This window comes from Callospermophilus lateralis, chromosome 18 (genome assembly GCF_048772815.1).
Source record: "Callospermophilus lateralis isolate mCalLat2 chromosome 18, mCalLat2.hap1, whole genome shotgun sequence".
In the NCBI taxonomy this organism is placed as follows: Eukaryota; Metazoa; Chordata; class Mammalia; order Rodentia; family Sciuridae; genus Callospermophilus; species Callospermophilus lateralis.
The window spans coordinates 9,398,951-9,418,713 of NC_135322.1; the positions used below are offsets into that span (position 1 = coordinate 9,398,951).

The window sequence follows — 19,763 nt, forward strand, 5'->3', positions numbered from 1 at the left end:
TTTTTTGGTTCTAGGGATTGAACTCAGGGGCAACTCGACCACTGAGCCCCATCCCCAGCCCTTTTTATATTTTATTTAGAGACAGGGTCTTGCTGAGTTACTTAGCGCCTTGCTAAATTGCTGAAACTGGCTTGAAACTCTCGATCCTCTTGCCTCAGCCTCCTAAGCGCCTGAGATTACAGGCGAGCGCCACCACGCTTGGCCAGATGTCCACATGTTTTGACACCTCACCTGCATCTCTCCTATATCAGGGCCATTGGCATGCGTGGGTGGTACAGCAGGGCAGGAGACGGTCTTGCCTTCATGGGGTTGGCAGGATGGGCACACCAGGAGTCAGCACAGGAATAGCTTGGCACCAGACCTTGTTGGGAGGGCACTGAGGGAACTCATGGTGCTGCAGTAGTAAACAGAGGAGCCCCGGGTGTTGAGGGTTAATAAGGCTCCTCCAGGGCTGGGTGGATACCTCTTCCTACTACATATGAGGTCCTGGATTCAGTCCCAGCACTGCAAAAAAATAAAGAAGAAGAAAGAGAGAAAGAAAGAACGCACTGATGTTTGGTATCCATCCATCATAAGAATTAGGGCCTCAGCAGATTAGCAAGGCCCTGACAACTTAGTGAGACCTTGTCTCTAAACAAAAAATAAAAGGGGCTGTGCCTCAGTGGTAGAGTGTCCCTGGGTTGAAAAGAAAGGAACCATGGTCACGGAACCCATTCTGTGAGGGCCTCTGCATACTCTGCTTTATAGATTTTCCTTTCAAAATTGAGCTCTTAAGGTGGGGAGGTCTTATCCGCCTGAGTGCCCTATCCTTCTCTGACCGTTACTCCTTGGTTCCCTCTCACCTACAGATGCTGGCTGACGACGCAGAAGCTGGTGCCGAGGATGAGAAAGAAGTGGAGGAGCTGAAGAAGCAGGGCATCAACCCGCTGCCCAAACCGCCCCCTGGGGTGGGCCTCCTGCCCACCCCGCCCCGGCCCCCTGGTCCCCAGGCCCCAACCTCTCCCAATGGCAGGCCCATGCAGGGTGGACCCCCTCCCCCTCCCCCACCTCCTCCCCCCCCTCCCGGGCCCCCTCAGATGCCCATGCCAGTGCACGAGCCGCTGTCCCCGCAGCAGCTACAGCAGCAGCAGGACATGTACAACAAGAAGATCCCTTCCTTATTTGAGATTGTGGTGCGGCCCACAGGACAGCTGGCTGAGAAGCTGGGTGTGAGGTGAGTGCCCGCCCACATAAGCCCACAGGAACCGGGTGCATGGACAGGGTCTTGCCCTGGAACCTGTTGGGGTCCCCTGAGCCCTCCACATCTTTTGGGGGTAGGGTGCCACCTCCTTTCCTCAGCAGCTGCTTTCATAGTAACTGTTTTCTCTCCTAGGTTTCCTGGACCTGGAGGACCCCCAGGGCCAATGGGTCCTGGTCCCAACATGGGGCCCTCAGGGCCAATGGGGGGCCCCATGCATCCTGACATGCACCCCGACATGCACCCGGACATGCACCCCGACATGCACCCGGACATGCACCCGGACATGCCGATGGGCCCTGGCATGAACCCTGGCCCACCCATGGGTCCTGGAGGTCCCCCAATGATGCCATATGGTCCTGGAGACTCCCCTCATTCTGGAATGATGCCCCCCATCCCACCAGCCCAGAACTTCTATGAAAACTTCTACCAGCAGCAGGAAGGCATGGAGATGGAGCCCGGGCTGCTCGGAGACACAGGTAGGCACACTCCTGCAGGGATCCCTGGGGTGCTGGGCTGGCTGAATGGAGTCGGAAGGTGTGACTTTTTTCTTCCTTGGTCTGCATCTTTTTGAAATCAGCACTCCAACTCTTACCTCTGTTCCATTGATGGTTGAATATTTTCAGTGACAAGGGACTTATTATCTTATTGAGACCAAAAGGAATATTATATTTATTATCAATGTGTCAGAAATAAGTCAGGTACCCTGGGTGGAGCTCCTCTCTCAGGTAGTTCTGGGCTTGGAGTTGTCAGTGTCGACCCTGTGACTCCGTTTGTCCTGTCTCCATGACTGGCCATTTTCCTTCTTTCTGTCTTCTCTTTGTGTTGGTAACAACCCCAGTGTCTGACAGCCATTCGGGACAAGATGATGTACTCTGCTGGCCGGGAGATGTGTGCTCAGCCCCCAGAAATGGGAAGGAGATTGGCTCGGAGCCCCGAGCCGGTAGCTGCAGTCTTTGCCTAGCGCATTTCTCTGGAGGGAAGGAGATAGCTTGTAAATAAGTGATTCAGCTCATTTCAGCCTTAGCCACTCTTAGAAGATAATATGGGCAGTGTTGGGGCAGGGCAAGGTGGGGACAGACATTAAAGGCCAATTCTCAGTCACTGAGAATTGAAGTGGCTGAGACAGGAGTAAGGTCTGCATCGAAACACAGCAGGTGCTGTGGCCACAGTGCACCTGCAGAGGAAGGGTGAAAGAGGCCTCCCAACATGTGGGACTGAGCCCTGGCAGGAGTGGACTTGCTGTGAAGGGTGGGGGCTAAACAAAGATGATGGGTGGGAACGGGAAACCTGCCACACCACTGTGGAACAGGTGGTGGTGAGAGTTGGCCAAGAGCTGCAGGGTCAGGCTTCAGGGTTTGGACATGGTGCTTTAGGGCCAGGGTGACCCCTGTAAGCATGGAGCAGGAGCAGTAGACGATGGGGAGCTGGGTCAGGGCCACCACCTGATGCGGCCAGGCCTCCTGGAGCTGAGGCAGGTGGCAGCAGCACCTTGTCTTGGCGGCAGAAAACAGGAGATGCCTGTTCATCAGCCACACAGTAGTTTTGAGGGAGTGGCTGGAGGGGCATCATGGCTGTTTCCAGTCTGGAGATGGAAATGTGAGCCTCGAGTGTGGGTGTTGGGCAAGGAGCAGGGCCTTCAGAAAGATGAGTGGGAAGCAGGCTTTGAAGTCATGGGGCTCGTGGTCCCTGAGAGCTTCGGTGCCCTGCTGGGAACTCTAAAGGCCTGTTGGCAGCAGGCCTCTTGAGCAGCATGCCTTTCTCCTACGCAGTCCAGGCCACAGACCACTTTGGCGAGCACACAGTGGGTGCTTTCTGCTGCACTCAGAGTTGCGCAGCCATCATTCACTCCCAGCTCTGGTCTGTGGCGGGGCCTCGACTATCTTGTTCCCTTGAGTGTCCCCAGCTCCTGGTGGGTGTGCACTAGAGCAGGCTCCCGTCATTCACACAGCCACGCTCAGGTCCCAGCAGCAGGCATGGCCTGTCATTTTTTGCTTCATATACTTTTGTGTATGAAATACTTACCAATTTTATAATCTGTAATCCTGTTAATTTAAGATAAATTATAGTTCCACTTTCTGGGTAGCACCGGCCATGTTTCCAATGCTCACTAGACCCATGAAGGTAGAGGTGGTCCTGTCCCATGTGGAGGGACAAGGTAGACGGTCCTGGGTCTTTGGTGCCTTCCTGCACCCCCACTGCTCTTGTGGACTGCCCACTCCCTCCCTGGGAGTGGCGAGTGGGCTGCAGCCTGCCCCTCTCTGCAGCTCTGGGCTCCACATGGTGAGGGAGGGAAGGCTGACACCCCAGCCTTGAGAGAAACCGCCCACCCTGCCCTTGTTGCAAGGCCAGGGGCCTGTGAGGAGAAGTGGGAGGAAGAAGCATCCCTAGACTTCCGGGCTGGCAGGTGGCACACTGGTGCAGTTCATTCTCTTCCTTTCCTGATTTCTCTGTTGGTGAATGTGATTGGGCTCATGCTGTGAGCTGTTTTCTTTATTATCACAAAGAACCAGAGACCAGTGCTCATTGCAGATAACTAGGACTAGCCAGAGCACGTGGGAGGGCGCCCCGTCTCTCCTGGGGACTGCTGCTGTCTCTCTTTTCAAACCCCACCCACGTCTCACCAGCACACCTGCAGTGTCCATCCTGTTGTCATCCACCAGCATTTCCGTGCATGACCAGACCCCTTTTGTGAGCTTCATCCTTCCCAGCTGCCCTTGTGGATGGGATGCCCCGCCAGGCTGCCCCGTAATCCACTGTTTGGCTCCCCGTGAGCACCAGGCCTGGGCCAGGCAGGAAAGGGATGGGCTGGACATCCTCACCCATCACCATCAGGAATTGGCTTTTCCAGTGAAGGGCAGGGGGTGGAGTTGGCACCTCCAGGACCTTCCCGACACGAACCCTCGGTTCTTCCCTGCCACAGAGGACTACGGGCACTACGAAGAGCTGCCGGGGCAGCCTGGGGAGCCCCTCTTCCCCGAGCACCCTCTGGAGCCTGACAGCTTCTCTGAGGGAGGGCCCCCAGGTCGGCCGAAGCCGGGCGCCGGTGTCCCCGACTTCCTGCCCTCGGCCCAGCGGGCCCTGTACCTGAGGATCCAGCAGAAGCAGCAGGAGGAGGAGGAGAGAGCAAGGAGGCTGGCTGAGAGCAGCAAGCAGGACCGGGAGAATGAGGAAGGCAGGTGTCCCCAGGGCAGGGGCTTGGCCCCCGGGCCACTGTGCAGGGGAGAGGTGGGGACCTCTAGGTCGGGTTTCCTGCCAGGAAGGAGACTGCAGCCAGGGAGGACCCTTGCCGAGGCTAAGAAGCCAGGCCGGGCTGCTGCATGTGCCTGAGCCAGCTGGAGGTCAGGGCGGCCCTGCTGTGTCTTGGGGTTCCTGAGAGACTTGATCCCCAGGATGGGGGAGGTGGGCTGGTCCCTGGCGAGGCAGTGGCGGCAGGGCTGACCACCTGCGCCTCTCCAGATCAGGCTTTAGGAGAGCTCTCGCCTGTCCCCAGAGCAGGCTTCTGGGGAGCCTGTGGGACAGCAAGTTGTTGCAGTAAACTGATAACAATTACAGTCATGGGCGCCACGTGGGTGCCAGGTTGTATCCACCTCGGGGTGAGTGGACGAGTGGTGTCTGGGACCTGAAGCCAGAGGCCACAAGCCCCCAAGATAGGAGCCTGGGAACCACAGGGACCGCAGGAGGAGGGGAAGGGAGTGGCAGCTCCTGCCCTGGGGTGCAGGTGTCCCTGCCTAGGTTTTGCTTGCGCCAGTTTCAGTGGTTGGTTAGATCGCCCTCCCCTGGGTCAGGTAAGGTGTGAAGGGCCCGAGGGCAAGTGCCAGTGCCTTGGCCCAGAGTCAGTGATGGCCGCTGCCAGGGCCTCCAGAGATAGGTGCCCAGAGCCCGGTGACCGCAATGCCAAACCAGCCTGGAGGATGGGGAGGAGGCAGCAGAGCCCTGGGCCAGGAGTCCCAGCTCAATCCCGTCCCTGACCCCAATTAAATGGCACCGAGCCTCCATGTTCTCGTCTGTCCAGTGGGCATGTCAGTTGACCTCCTGGGTGGTTGGTGAGTCATCTAAATGAGACAGGTCACTTAGAACGTGGTGGACGGGAGGACAGCTGCCCAGACGTGAGCACCAACCTGCAGGCCTCTCGCTCTGCACCAGGCTCCCTAGGCTCCCTGGGTCTCCTTGGCAGCCGCGCACGAGGTCTCGGGAGATGCTGAGGCATTCCTGAGAGCCAAGAGCAAAGCGCCATTCGCCCAGGCGGGTGTCGGGGTCCATAGAGCTGGTGGTGGATGTGTTGGTCACTCACACCTCCCTGCTCCTCTGTTCTTTCTCAGGTGACACTGGAAACTGGTACTCAAGTGATGAGGACGAGGGTGGGAGCAGTGTCACCTCCATCCTCAAGACCCTGAGGCAGCAGACGTCCAGCCGACCCCAGGCTTCAGTTGGGGAACTGAGCAGCAGTGGGCTGGGGGACCCCCGCCTCCAGAAGGGACACTCCTCAGGAGGCCGGTTGGCTGACCCCCGCCTTAGCCGGGACCCCAGACTCTCTCGCCATGCCGAGGCTTCTGGTGGGTCAGGCACAGGGGACTCGGGGCCCTCTGATCCTCGTCTGGCTCGCTCCCTGCCCACCTCCAAGCCCGAAGGCAGCCTTCATTCCAGCCCAGCCGGCCCCAGTAGCTCCAAGGGGTCCGGGCCAACTCCTACCGAAGAAGAGGAAGGGGAGCGAGCCCTGCGGGAGAAGGCTGTGAACATTCCCCTGGACCCCCTCCCCGGGCACCCACTGCGGGACCCACGATCGCAGCTGCAGCAGTTCAGCCACATCAAGAAGGACGTGACCCTGAGCAAGCCCAGCTTTGCCCGCACTGTGCTTTGGAACCCTGAGGACCTGATCCCTCTGCCCATCCCCAAGCAGGACGTGGTGCCCCCTGTGCCCGCTGCCCTGCAGTCCATGCCTGCCCTGGACCCCAGGCTGCACCGTTCTACCCCTGCAGGGCCCCCCAATGCCCGGCAGCGCTCAGGCACCTCCACGGACCCCAGCACGTCTGGCTCTAACCTGCCTGACTTTGAACTCCTCTCTCGAATTCTCAAGACTGTCAATGCTACTGGCCCTTCGACAGCCCCCAGCCCAAGTGACAAGCCCAGTGACCCCAGGGTGCGGAAGGCTCCCAGTGACCCCCGACTGCAGAAAACAGCAGATTCTGCAGCCCCCTCCCGTGCTGCCAAGCTCAGCCCCGCAGAAGCATCCTCTCCAGCCGGCAGTCCCAGTGGGGAGTCCTCCCCACCTGCCACAGCTCCCTATGACCCCCGCGTACTGGCAGCTGGCGGGCTGGGCCAGGGCAGCGGCAGCGGCCAGAGCAGTGTGCTGAGTGGCATCAGCCTCTATGACCCGAGGACTCCCAACGCGGGTGGCAAAGCCGCAGAGCCGGCCACTGACGCAGGTGCCCAGCCCAAGGGCCCCGAGGGCAACGGCAAGAGTGCAGCCTCCAAGGCCAAGGAGCCCCCATTTGTCCGCAAATCTGCCCTGGAGCAGCCGGAAACCGGGAAAGCCGGTGCAGATGGGGCTGCCGCAGCCACGGACAGATACAACAGCTACAACCGGCCCCGGCCCAAGGCCGCCTCGGCCACCACCACCTCCACGGTCACCCCGCCACCAGAGGGCACCCCACCTCAGCCTGGGGTGCACAACCTACCCGTGCCTACCCTCTTTGGGACTGTGAAGCCGGCCCCCAAGACAGGCTCAGGAAGCCCATTTGCTGGTAACAGCCCAGCCCGTGAGGGTGAGCAGGACGCAGGGTCCCTGAAAGATGTTTTTAAAGGCTTCGACCCCACTGCCTCCCCCTTCTGCCAGTAGTGTTAAGCCGGAGCCAGTGTTCCCTCCACTCCACCCTCCTTGGGGTGATATTTAAGGGCAGCAGCCGGAGTTGGGATGGGGGTGGGATCTGGGCGTTTTTTATTTTTTCTTTTTCCTTTTTTTTCTAATGTAGTACCTTCTTTGAGACATAAATTGTATATAACCATCTTCAGTTCTGGTCAGTGCTGCAGGGCTCCTGGGCTCCCCTAAGGACACTGGCTCACAAGGGGAGCAGCTGGCAGTGTGCCGGGCCTGCGCCCCACGGGGCTGGGTCTCAGAGGCAGGGGCTGTCTGCTGTGGGGGGCCAGTGGGTCTCCTGGGGAAAGCTTGATGCTCCCCAGGACAGAGGGCACAGGAGGTGTCCAGAAGGCACTGAAAGCCACACACACCACACTCCTGGGCAAGAAGAGTGGAACCGGGCCTGTGAGCAGACAGGTCGGGGTGCCTCCAAAGTCCCAGCACTGGCTGCCGTGTCCCTCCAGCCTGCATCCTGAGACAGCCCGCCTCAGGAGAGGATGAAAAGCACCAAGGAGAGAAGGGGTCTCGGTGGCACCCTGAGTGGGCTGTGGCCCACTCCTGTCTCTCTGAATTCATACTCGGGGTCCCCTCTTCACTCTCCGTCCAGAATTCTGAAAATCTATACCCTCCAGTCTGTGCAGGAAACTCCAGGGGAAGAGATGGACCTGGAGGCAGCAGGGGCTGGTGGGGGGCAGTACCCACCGAAGAGCTGCCCCCAGGAGGAAGCCCCCCCTGGAGTGTCTTTTCAGTCAGTATTACCTGCCTGTCCCCCTAACCAGGGTCTGCCCTGATCCTCAGAAGCCACAGCACCCAGTGTGCCTGCACTGCCAGCCCTGCCCCTTGGAGACAGCTCAAGGATCCGTGGTATGGCCACTCTGCCAGGCTCCCAGGGAGGGAGTCCTGGGGTGGCTCTTTGGCCAAGTGTTTGTGTGTCTGCTCTCTTCGCTCCTCCTCAAGCTGTGTTACCTGTAGGATGAGGTGCTGGTGTATTTGATTTTCTTCTCCCAAGCTGACAGTAGTGCTCATTCAGAGGCTGTCTTACAGTGTTGGATTTAAGGGCACTTCCCAAAGAGGGCCTGAGGGAAGGGCAGGAGGCTATAGCTGGGGTGGAGAGGGGTGCCCTGGGCCCTGTCCATGAGAGGGACCAGGACCCCACTGTGGGGGGACCAAGGCATCCGGCTGAGCCGGGACAGCAAAGACGTCTGCACTGGCCTCTTCCCCCAGCTGCCCTGCCCTGGCCTGTCCTGTCCTGTCCTGTCCTCAGAACCCAGGGTGCCCACCCTGAGCACGGCTGGGGAGGCTGGCTCAGGGAATGGCAGACCTGCAGGTCATACCTGTCAGGCTTACTCCGAGGCTGCAGGAGGTCTGGTGGCTGTGGCCCCCGCTCATCTTTACTCCTGGTGCCACCACCACAGCTGCCCTGCTGTTAATGAGGCCCAGTCACCCAGCCCTAGAGCGGGAGGCAGGCAGGTCCCACCACCCCAAAGGTGAAAAATGAATTGCTAATTTGGGGCCATTAGCCAGCGTGGGAGAGACCGGCCCTGTGGTCAGGTTGGTTGGTTCCATCCTTTTGTCTTTCTGTTTTGTTTTTTAAAACAATCATTAATGAGATTTGTCTTCAGCTACCAGTGTTGGCCACGAAGACAAGGCTGTGGCCAGGTGTGTGTGGGAGAAGGATGCAGACAGTGTGGCAGTGTTTTTTGGTTTTTATGTTTTTTTTTTTTTTTTTTTTTTTTTTGAGAATTTTCTTTTGTAAAGAAAAAGTAAATGCTTTTTAAAACCGAAATCTGTGGATGAAATAGAAGCTGGAACCCTCCTCTTGGAATATGCAGCCTAAGACCCTCCTGGGCTGTAAATTCACCCGGAACTTCCACTGGCCGACAGGCCGAGCTTTTAAAGAAAGATTGTTCTCTAACCAGGATTGTAACAAAAGTGTAAATACTATTTCAGAGTTGAAAGTCGATGGTGCAAATATGTATATAATGTACTGTATTTTTACAATGATCATCGCATGACTTTATCCTGCCCCCTTTTGTACTCCGTATCTGTCTTCCAGAAACCTCACCTGCCTTTTCTCCTGTGGTCTCTTAATCCAATAATTGTATTACTGCCATTAAAGGATGCAGTTATTTTAAAAAGCCTGTAGGTCTTGTCTCTGTGCTGCCCAGACCTTCCCTTGTCCTGGAAATGAAAAGAGGTGGGTGGAGGCTGCAGTGGAGCCTGCCTTTGGTTTACAATGTTGGGATCACACCCAGGACCTCAGGCTGTGCTCTGCCACTGAGCCACACCTAGCCCTGTTGTGTTGGTTTTGTTTGTTTGGGTGCTGGAGAGGGGACCCAGGCCTCCTGCGTGCCAGGCAAGCATTCCTACATATCCACTGAATCAGTGAGGGTCTCCAGTGAGCCAGGACCAGGAGGAGGGAGACAGGTGTGCAGATCTGTATCTGTGCTTCTATCGATATGTGTGGGATCTACACACAAACACACACACACACACACACACACACACACACACGTGGGTGCTCCCCCACTTACAATGGTTCGACTTAGGATTCTTTGGTGTTACGATGGTCAGAACCGATATGCATTCAGTAGAACTGCACTTTGAGTCCCGATCTTTGGTCTCGTCCCAGGCTAGTGACAGGTGCTGTGATGACTCTTGGATTGTGAGGAAGCAGCAGCTGCAGCTCCCAGTCAGCCCTGAGATGACTTGAGATGGTCAAGATCTTATTATTTAAATAGGCTTTGAGTTAGCTGATGGGTGCTCAGCTGCAGGCTGATGTCAGTGTTCTGGGCACATTTAAAGGAGCTGGGCTGGAGGGTGATGTTCAGTGGATGAGGTGTGTTAAATGCATGTCAATGCACAGCAGGTTTATGGGGAGGTGACTCCACTGGAGAGAGGGAGGGGGAAAGGTCTGTGCTGCACTTTGGAGGCTGGTGAGTCAGGACTGGCAGGGTGGGCCATTCTTCCTACTAAGACCTTCAACTGATTGGATGAGGCTCACTCACATTCTGAAGGGTAACATTTACAGAAAATCTGCTGACTACCTCATCTGTGCTACCACAGGCTTGGGGTGTGGTTCTGTAATAAAGTGCTTGCCTCAGAGGCACTGGGCCCTGGGTTTGATCCTCAGCCCCCAAACAACAAAACAACCAGAAGTTTAGCACAACTATCTGACATGTTTGGCCAGTCACCTGGGTTCCCGTGGCCGCGCCACACTGGCACAAACCACCACGGAGTGGGAGACCCCATGCGCTCCTTTGCTCGTGGAGTAGTCCACGGTCACTGCCAGGCCAGAGATGAAGTGCTGAGGCGCAAACTCCAGGCAGGCGCCCGCTCATGGAAGGGGCCTGTCCTTGCAGATGCCTTGCCACCCTGCCCGGGCCTGGCCTACACCGTGAAGCAGGTACACACCCAGAGAGTTTCACTTGAGAGCACCTGGAGGCAGAGGAGGATTTGGGGATCAGGGAGCGAGGCTGCAAACAGAGGCTAGGCTTTTACAAGAACCCCTGCCCTGGGGTGCTGTTCCACTGCAGCCCCATGACAAATTGCCATGGCCTGGGTGGCTTTAACAACAAACACTAATTCTCTCTAAGTTCTAGGTGCTGGAAGTCCAATATGAAGGTGGATCTTTGCCCAGCTTGTAGATGGCCCCCTTCTGTGTTCTCAGCTGGCTCTGCCTAGGTGCATGCAGTGAGGGGACAGAGGCAGAGACAAATCACTCTTTGGCCAGCGCAGTAGCACACACACCTGTAATCCCAGCAGCTTAGGAGGCTGAGACAGGATCCCAAGTTCAAAGCCAGCCTCAGCAACTTAGCGAGTCCCTCAACAACTTAAGTGAGATCCACTTTCAAAAAATAAAGGGGGGTGGTTCCCAGGCCCCGTGTCCTCTGCTATTTGTCAACTTCAAAGACAAGCAAAGGCTCACACTGCTGAATTTTTTTTTTCTTTTTTGTCCTGGGGATTTAGTCTGGTGGTGCTCTACCACTGAGCCACATCCCCAGTCCTTTTTATTTTTTATTTGGATACAGGGACTTACTGAGTTTCTTAGGGTCTTACTAAGGTGCTGAGGGTGGCCTCAAACTTATGATCCTCCAGCCTCAGCCTCTCAAGTCTCTGAGACTACAGGTGTACACTACCACGTCTGACTGAAAAACCCTTTAAATGTGGAAAATATGTTAAATCATCCCATTTTCCCAGTTGTCTTCAAAGCCATTTCACTCACACTGGAAAACAAACCCCCTGAATGTTTGATGTTCCATTTTCCTTCTCATATACCAAAATACTCAGGAGAGAAGCTCTGGGAATGTGAGAAATGTGGGAAACGATCCCATTTCTTCTATGGACTGGGAAGATTCTCTTTGAAAGATTTATGTCAAAATAAATAAATCCTATGCAAGTAAGAAAATAAACAAATAAAAGGGCGACCGGGGTTGTGGCTTAGTGGCAGAGTGCTTGCCTAGCATATGTGAGACATCAGGTTCCATCCCTGACACCACATATAAATAAATAAAATAAAGGTATTGTGTCCATCTACAAGTAAGGAAAATTTAAAATAAATAAAAGGGGATGGGGTGTAGCTCAGTTTTAACACCCCAGGGTTCAATCCCTGGTACAAAAAAAAAATGCAAATAACTTTTTGGCGTGTGTTATAAAGACATCCTCATGGATTGGGGTCTAACCTACATTACCTCCTACAGCCTCTACCCACACATTGCCCGGGGGGTTAGGTTAGGGCTTCAATTTGTGAACAGGCAGGCAGGGTGGGGTGGCTGGTGCTCAATTCAGTCCGCAGCTCCCACCCAGCCCGGTTCCGCTGGATCTCCAGTTACCCACTGAAGAGGCAAAAGCATTTCCACATTTTATAAATTTTCTTCTAGTGGTTGCTGCAGTAGTCTCGGAGCCTATCATTTTTAGACAATCTGTCTCTGCCTGTTCACTTTCCCCTACTTACCAGCTGCCCATGTGATTTTAAAGACCTCATCCTCGGGGCTGGGGATGTGGCTCAAGTGGCATGTGTGGGGCACTGGGTTTGATCCTCAGCACCACATAAAAATAAGATAAAGACATTGTGTCCACCTAAAGCTAAAAAAATAAATATAAAAAAAAAACAACTCATCCTCTGTACTGCAGCCTCTCCACTGGTGCTGTCCACTGGAATGTCCCAAGGTAATGCAAGTGTCCACTGTGTTGTCCCACGCAGTTGGCACCAGCCATGTGTGGCTATAGAGCACCTGCAGTGTGGCAGGTTGAGGAGGCACTGAATTTTTGGGGAGGTCAGGGGAGGCGGGTCTTGACCACCAAGCCACATCCCCAGACCTTTTGGGGTTTCTCTGGGTGTCTTGCCTTGTTTTTTTAGACCAGGTTTTGCTAAATTGCCCAGGCTGGCCTTGAACTTGCAATCCTGCCTCAACCTCCTGAGTAACTGGGTTTACAGGTGTGTGCCACTGGGCCGGGCTCTGGATTTCTATTCTGAATGAATTTGACCACCACACTGCAGCGCAGCTGTGACGCCCAGGGCCCTTGTCAGAACCACTACAACAGAACCGACGTTGACTGTCCTCTCTAACCCTCCTCCCTCCTGGCAACTGTACTTATTGTCAAGCTTGCTAACTGCAATTGGGTCTTTGTATTGTTTGTACATAACAGTAGGGTGTATTTTGACATATTAAACATACATAGAATAAGTATAACTGGTTCCAATTAGGTTGTATATGATGTAGAGTTATATTGGTCATGTATTCTTTCTCCCAGAATATTTTTTAGTTGTCAATGGACCTTTTATTTATTTATATGTGGTGCTGAGGATTGAACCCACGTGCTGAGCAAGTGCTCCACCATTAAGCCACAGCCCCCGCCATGTATTCTTTTTTTTTAATATTTATTTTTCAATTGTAGATGGATATAATACCTTTATTTTATTTATTTATTTATTTTAGTGTGGTGCTGAGAGTCGAACCCAGGGCCTCCAACGTGCTGGGCGAGCGCTCTACCGTTGAGCCCCAGCCCCAGCCCCCAACCCCATTTATTCATTTTTTTTTTAAATATTTTTTTTAGTTGTAGATAGACACAACCTTTTTTTTTTTTTTAAATACTTTATTTAGTTGTTAGTGGACCTTTATTTATTTACCTGTGGTGCTGAGAATCGAACCCAGTGCCTCACACATGCTAGGCAAGCGCTCTACCACTGAGCTACAGCCCAGGCCCCATTTATTCTTATTTAATTTATTCTTATTTAATTACCATAAACTTAGCAGCTTAAAACAATGTACGCGTGTTCTACTATATTCCTAGAGATCCGAGGGTGTTCAGAAGACTGTGCTGGTTGAGTTCCTTCTGGGGGGCCAAGGGAAGCATTTGTTCATTTGCTTTTTAGGGTCCATCTGCAGCGCTTGGCTTGTGGCCCCTTCCTTCCTTGTCGCATCTCCTGCCATTACCTCTAATCCTCTTCTTGTTATCCCTCTGTTTTTCTTTTTGTTTTTTGTACCAGGGGTTGAATCCAGGGAACGTAGCCACTGAGCCACATTCCCAGCCCTTTTTATTTATCTTTTTTATTTGAGACAAGGCCTCACTAAGTTGCTGAGATGGCCTCAAACTCGCCAGCCTCCTACCTCAGTTGCCGGGATCACAGGCCTGCGCCATGACGCCTGGCTCTACTTAGGTTTCTGTAGAAGATGTGACAGCAGATGTGCATCCCAGGATGGAGCGATACCAGGAGGGACCACCGGCCACAGGCTACAGATGCCTCTGCAAGCTGACAAAGGCCAGGAATGGACTCTTCCTTAGAGCTCCCAGAGGACCCCAATCCTGATGCCTGATTTTACACTTCTGACCTGTAGACCTCGGACCTCTGTAAAAGAATAGATATGTGTTAACAGAAGTCACTACGGGTGCTCATTCATTACCACGGCCACAGGAAGCTCATGCACAAGCAGAACTGTAGTATTAGAGGCCAAGGAGGGGCTCAAGCAGGCTCCAGGGGATCCCAGAGCACACCTCATGTTTGTTTCTTCATCTGGGGACTGGTGATGGGTGTGACCTTTTAAACATTCATCAAGCTCTATGCCATGATTGGTGCCCTTTCCTGAATTTATGTGGCTCTTAAAAGTTAAAGTTAGGTGCAGACTGGGGTTGTGGCTCAATGGTAGAACATTTGCCTAGCATGTGTGAGGCATGGGTTTGATTCTCAGCACCACATACAAATAAACAAAGTTCATTGACAACTAAAAAAAAAAAAAAGTCAAATCTAGGTGCAATGGTGCATGACTGTAATCCCAGCTACTCAGGAGGCTGAGGCAGGAGGATCACAAGTTCAAGGCCAACTTGAGCAATTTAGAGTGAAGCCCTAAGCCACTTAGTTGAGACCTGTGGGAGGCGGCCTCGCTGAATGATTCTCCTTCCCCTGAGCGGAGAGGCTCTGACCCTCCATTGCCCCAGTCCTGGAGGTAGAGAACCTGTCTTCAGGCATAGGCGTGCCATCCGGCAGCCCTTGGGACACTCACCTGTCCCTGTAACCCTGCCCTTCCTGACCTTTTTTTGAATGGAACTTTCTACGAGGAGGGTCCCCCAATAAAAGCTACTTCGGAACGTGCTGTCTCTCGCCAGCCTCTCAAGACTTTCCTTGCTCTCCCATTTGGAGATCTTGAGGCCGAGAGCGGAGGAGCCGTCCTGAAGCTTGGTTTAAAGGTAAAGTGTGTGTCTGTGTTTTATTTGGTGTCCCAGGAAATTCACAGGAGCAACCTGAAGTTCAGCTGCCTGTGCTGTCGGGGGTGGCAGAGACCCCATCTCAAAATTTTACAAAGATCTGGAGATGTGGCTCAGTGGATAAGTGACAGGACCCTCCCCTCCCAAAAAAAGGAGAAAAAAAAGCTAAATAAAGGTGGGCGTGGTGATGCCCACCTGTAATCCCAGCTGCTTAGGAGGCTAAAACAGGAGGATCACAAGTTCAAGGCCAGCCTCAGCAGCTCACTGAGACCTTGTCTCAAAAAATAAAAAGGGCTGGGATGTGGCTTAGTGGGAAAGTGTCTCTAGACTCACCATCACCCCCAAAATATTAAATTCCAGCCCTCCTGGAGCCCCCCCATTCTGGAAGGCCCCTGGAGGCCACAGGATGGGCCCCATCTCTAATATTCCTGTCTGGTCCTGGAACAGCCCCCCACGGATGCTGAGGGACAACGGTAGCAGTTTCAGTGAGTTTATGCGTCCTACAGAATCAGTGAACCTCACAGCGCTCTTGGGGAGCTCCGACTGGCAGATGGTGTCAGTAAGGGTGATCCTGTGGTCTGGTCCCTCCAACTTGGCCTTTGTCTTCACTTTCACACCCTCTCTAGTGACTTCCAGCTTGTGCCCACTGTCAAAGTCCCGAGACCGCACTGTTTTGGTGTTGGGAATGGAGCCTTATGCGGGCCAGGCAAGCGCTCCCCACCAAGCCACCTCTCCAGTCCTGACACCATGTACTTTCTCTTCTACATAGAGACCCTAGTCAGCGGTGACCTCCCCAAGACTATTTTTTCTTTGTTTCAAGATTATTTTTCTGACTCTTTTGGATGGTTTCATCTGTGACATCCGAATGGCCACTTTTTTTTAAGTTGGTGTCCCTATTGTCCAGGCTGGTGCCAAATGCCTGGCTAGACCATCCTTCCTCCTGCCTCAGCCTCCCAAGCAGACAGGACTACAGGTGCCCCACCTCGTCTGCCCCAGACCTCCACCTTTAGGGAACACGGTCAGAGCCGGTGCACGGGGACCTGGGAGCCGTGAGCGCGGGATGGCTGCTCTGGAACCCTTGGGTTCCAGACTCTCTGCTGCTGAGCGAGTTGGGAATTCTGGGACCAGGTTTCTGGAAGCCCAAAGGAGGAGGCAGAGAAGCCAGCCCCGGGGAGGAGAAGGACGCCGAGAGGGTGCGGGGTTCCCTGCGGGAACGAGGGGCCCACCTGGGTCAGTGGGGGCTTCCTGGCACCATCAGCATCTGGACCAAGGGTGCTTCCGACACCTTCTTCAGGATGAAGTAAACAATAAAGTCCTCAGTTGAAGGAATGGAAATCTCTTAACAGAAGAGCAGATTATAAACACAGAAAGCTGTGGGAGAGTTCTCTCCTGCCCTTCTGGGTATATCACAGGCGAAAAGAGGAGACCAGAGAGGGAAACCACCTTTCCTGAGGCCACCCAGGAAGATCTGGGACAGGCAGCCAAAGCCATCTGAAGGCGTCACACACAGGATCACGAGGATCAGAGCATTAGCGGCAGCCCAGCGCGGAGGATGGTGCTTTGATGGAGCATGATGTTCAGGGTCCCATGACCCAGGGGCCACCAGGTTCCCCATTTCACTGATGAAGGGATCGAGGCACAGGGAGTCGGGAGTAGCTCACTGTAGATCAGCAGCCTCCAAGTGGCTTCAAACACAGACTGGCTCCAGGGTCATCTTACTGGGTCAGGGACACCTTACCAAGGCCCTCCCTGCCTTCTTCCAGAGCTACCGTGGCCAGAGGTCCCCGTTTCCCCTTGGCTTAATCAGCATCTGACCAGGAAAACAGAAACTGCGAGGACCAGAGGGAGTGGAGCGCAGCCACGGGACGCTGCGGGAGGTCTGGAGGGCTGTGAGAAGTTGCTAGGATCCCCAAGTCCAGGGGAACCTGAGACCCTGAGCTGTTGAAGTAGGAACCAGCCACCTGTGCAGGGCCACAGGAGCCCGCGCTTGGTGGCCATGGTTTCTGGGTCTTTATTACCTTCCAGTTGCCAAAAGCCATTGATAAACCAGCCGGGCTTCGAGCCTCAGCTGCAGAGAATGAAGTCTGGGGAGTCACCCTCACAGGAGACCCGACACTCACCCCATAGTGTCCTCAGAGTCACAGTCCAGCAGACAGGAGGGCGCACAGGAAGAGGAGTGGTGCCGCAGGTCTGGGAGGAGGGGAGGAGGGGAGGAGGGGAGGAGGGGAGGGGGGAAGGGGGGAGGGGGGGAGGGGAGGGGGAGGGGAGGGGGAGGGGAGGAGGGGGAGAGGGCGAGGGGGAGGGGAGGAGGGGGAGGGGGAGGGGAGGGGAGGGGAGGAGGGGGAGGGGGAGGGGGAGGGGAGGCGGCCTCCCCAGGGGCCCTGCTCCAGGGCATCCCAGGGGTGGGAAGAGCAGGGTCTGAGTCACCTCCTGAAGGGGATCTCCTCACCCCCTTGTCCCCCACAGGCCTCTCACCCAGCCTCTGACCACCCTTCTCCCAGCCAGGGCAGGAGAGCTAAGGGGTGTCCTGGGAAGCTTCTCCAAGGGCTCCTCACCCAAGTGCCAAACCACTACCGAATCTCGAATCTCGAGAGAGAAAAGAGGGTTCAAAGCCGATTATTTGCCCCTCTTATCTTCTTTTTCACTTCCCACAGTTTTAGTTACTGCTGTCAACCACAGTCCAAAAGTATTGAATGAAAATAATAAAAATAGCTGGGCGCGGTGGTGCACGCCTGTAATCCCAGTGGCTCAGGAGGCTGATGCAGGAGGATGGCGAGTTCAAAGCCAGCCTCAGCAACTTAGCGAGGCCTCGTCTCAAAATAAAAAATAAAAATTGGGGCTGGGAATGTGTTCAGTGATTAAGCGCCCTGGGTTCAATTCGAGGTACCCCCCCAAAAAATCTCTATCAGTCATAACCAACTAAGAAATACAATAGAATATCAGATAGCAATAAAAGCTATAACATGCCTAGGATTTACCCTAATGATGAATGCACAAGAACTTTATGGAAATGTCGAACATACATCTATTCCCAGAAGAGGGGCACAGCTCAGGGGCGGAGCACCTGCCTGGCACACACCAGGGCCTGGGCTGTATCCCATCACTGCAAACAATAAAATAAAGATGCATATGATCTCAGTGTGGCTAGGGGGGCCTAATGAGCAAGCCATGGTTTAAAGGAAAACCCTGGGAATAAAGAGAGAGAGAGAGAGAGAGAGAGAGAGAGAGAGAGAGAGAGAGAGAGACTTGTAATTCCCCTCCCCCTCTCAAATGTGGGACCAGGAAGCTGGTTATTTACGCCTTGGGTTCGCTGTTGTGACCACAGTGCCTCCACAGGAACTGCCACCTAGCCAGGTTCATTTTTTTTTTTTTTTTCTTTTTTAAACCAGGGATTGAACCCAGGATCTCATAACCACTGAGCCACATCCCCAGTCCTTTTGTGAGACAGGGTCTTTCTAAATTGCTTAGGACCTCAACTCTAAGTTGCTGAGGCTGGCTTTGAACTCATGATCCTCCTGCCTCAGCCTCCCGAGCTGCTGGGATTACAGGTGTGTGCCACGGTGCCTGGCTATTTTTTAAAAATTTGAAACAGGGTCTTACTAAGTTGCTTAGTCTCTCAGTAAGTTGTTGAGGCTGGTTTTGATCCTCCTGCCTCAGCCTTCCGAGCCACTGGGATTCCAGGTGTGTGCCATAGCGCCCAGCACCTAGCCAGCTCTTGACAAAAATATATTCATTGTAAAAACAAAAACCCCAACACCTACCGCCCCCTCTACTCCACAGATACTGGCCGCAGTGCCGTGGAGCAGGGCTGGCACTTTGATGTATTTTCAAAGCTTTCCAGATAATTCCCCTGAGAACCACCATCTAATCACCGATGCGGATGCAGCCAGCCGTGTTAAGATCTGTCTCTTTATGGAGGGTTTGTTTTTCTGCCCTGACCCTTTCTGGCATTCAACGTATTTCCCTCCCTCTTTTTTCTCATCAACAGAAACCATTTAACTAGCCAAGAATGTGAAAAATGAGTCTCAAATATTTTTAGTTCTCAACCCCATTGAATGTGTAGCATTCCACAAGTGCACATGCTCGGTCCATTCCCCGTCCATCCCCAGGTTTAACCCCACACCTCCCAACCTGCCCTCTCCACAAAATCCTGCTCTTTCTCCGCAGGAGATGAAGGAGCAGATTTCAAGAGCAGCCTGGCCCAGCAGGCCTTGTCACCAAGGTTCTGGGACAATGGAGGGCAATGGGAGGTCCCAGTTTGAAGTAGGGAGACACATAAGCAGATGCTCATTTAAAACGTCCTGTACCTGCTAAGTGAGGTCCACCCATCCGTCAGCACAAGCTTCTAGGGTGACTCCTCAACTCACAATGTCCCACTGGCTTCCATCACAGTTAAAATAAAACAAAAAGTCCCCACGAAGGTCCACAAGACCCTGGTAACGTCACTTCCCCTCCCCATCCCCCCTCTGGCTTCCTCTCTCCTCATCACTCTCTATGCTGCAGTCACGGTGGCCTCTGTGCCACTCCTCTAACCAACCCCAGGACCTTTGCAGTTACTTGTCTCCTCTGCCTGGAGCTCTCCTTGAGTCATGGCTGATTCCTCTTTGCTACTCACATCACATCCTCAAAATTTAGCAGCTTAAACCAATTATAAGCACAGTTTCTGATGATTCCTTGAGTGGCCAAACGGGGTGGTTCTGACTCAAACTCTCATGTGTTCAGGCTGCAGTTATCCAGAACTCTGGCTGGGCCAGTGGATCCACACGAGGGAGGCTCACCTGTGGCTGGCAGGTGGGCGCTGGCCATTGGCTGGGGGGCCTTGGTTCCTGGGGCCCCCCCCACAAGCTGCAGGAGGGTCTTTGCAGCGCGGTGGCTAGATTTTCCATAGAGAATGTGACCCAGGACAGCGACTGGGACGCCATCCTGCCTTTTAAGACCACGCCTCGGAAGCCACCCCCGTCCCTT

The 19,763-nt window shown here is 54.1% G+C and overlaps 1 protein-coding gene across 6 annotated transcripts in view; it reads left to right on the forward strand.

Annotated features, from left to right (window-relative positions):
- The window catches only part of Zc3h4 (zinc finger CCCH-type containing 4), a 41,332-nt gene extending 32,119 nt beyond the window's left edge, over window positions 1-9,213 (forward strand). For 5 of the 6 annotated variants that reach the window (XM_077105781.1, XM_077105782.1, XM_077105785.1 and 2 more), the window contains 4 exons: window positions 849-1,213; window positions 1,373-1,716; window positions 4,161-4,412; window positions 5,560-9,213. In XM_077105781.1, the coding sequence (XP_076961896.1) occupies window positions 849-1,213; window positions 1,373-1,716; window positions 4,161-4,412; window positions 5,560-7,076 (2,478 nt within the window). In that variant the 3' untranslated portion in view covers window positions 7,077-9,213. The remainder of the gene's footprint in view (window positions 1-848; window positions 1,214-1,372; window positions 1,717-4,160; window positions 4,413-5,559) is intronic. The other variant, XM_077105786.1, reaches the window with a different exon arrangement.
- The last annotated feature ends 10,550 nt before the right edge of the window (window positions 9,214-19,763 follow it).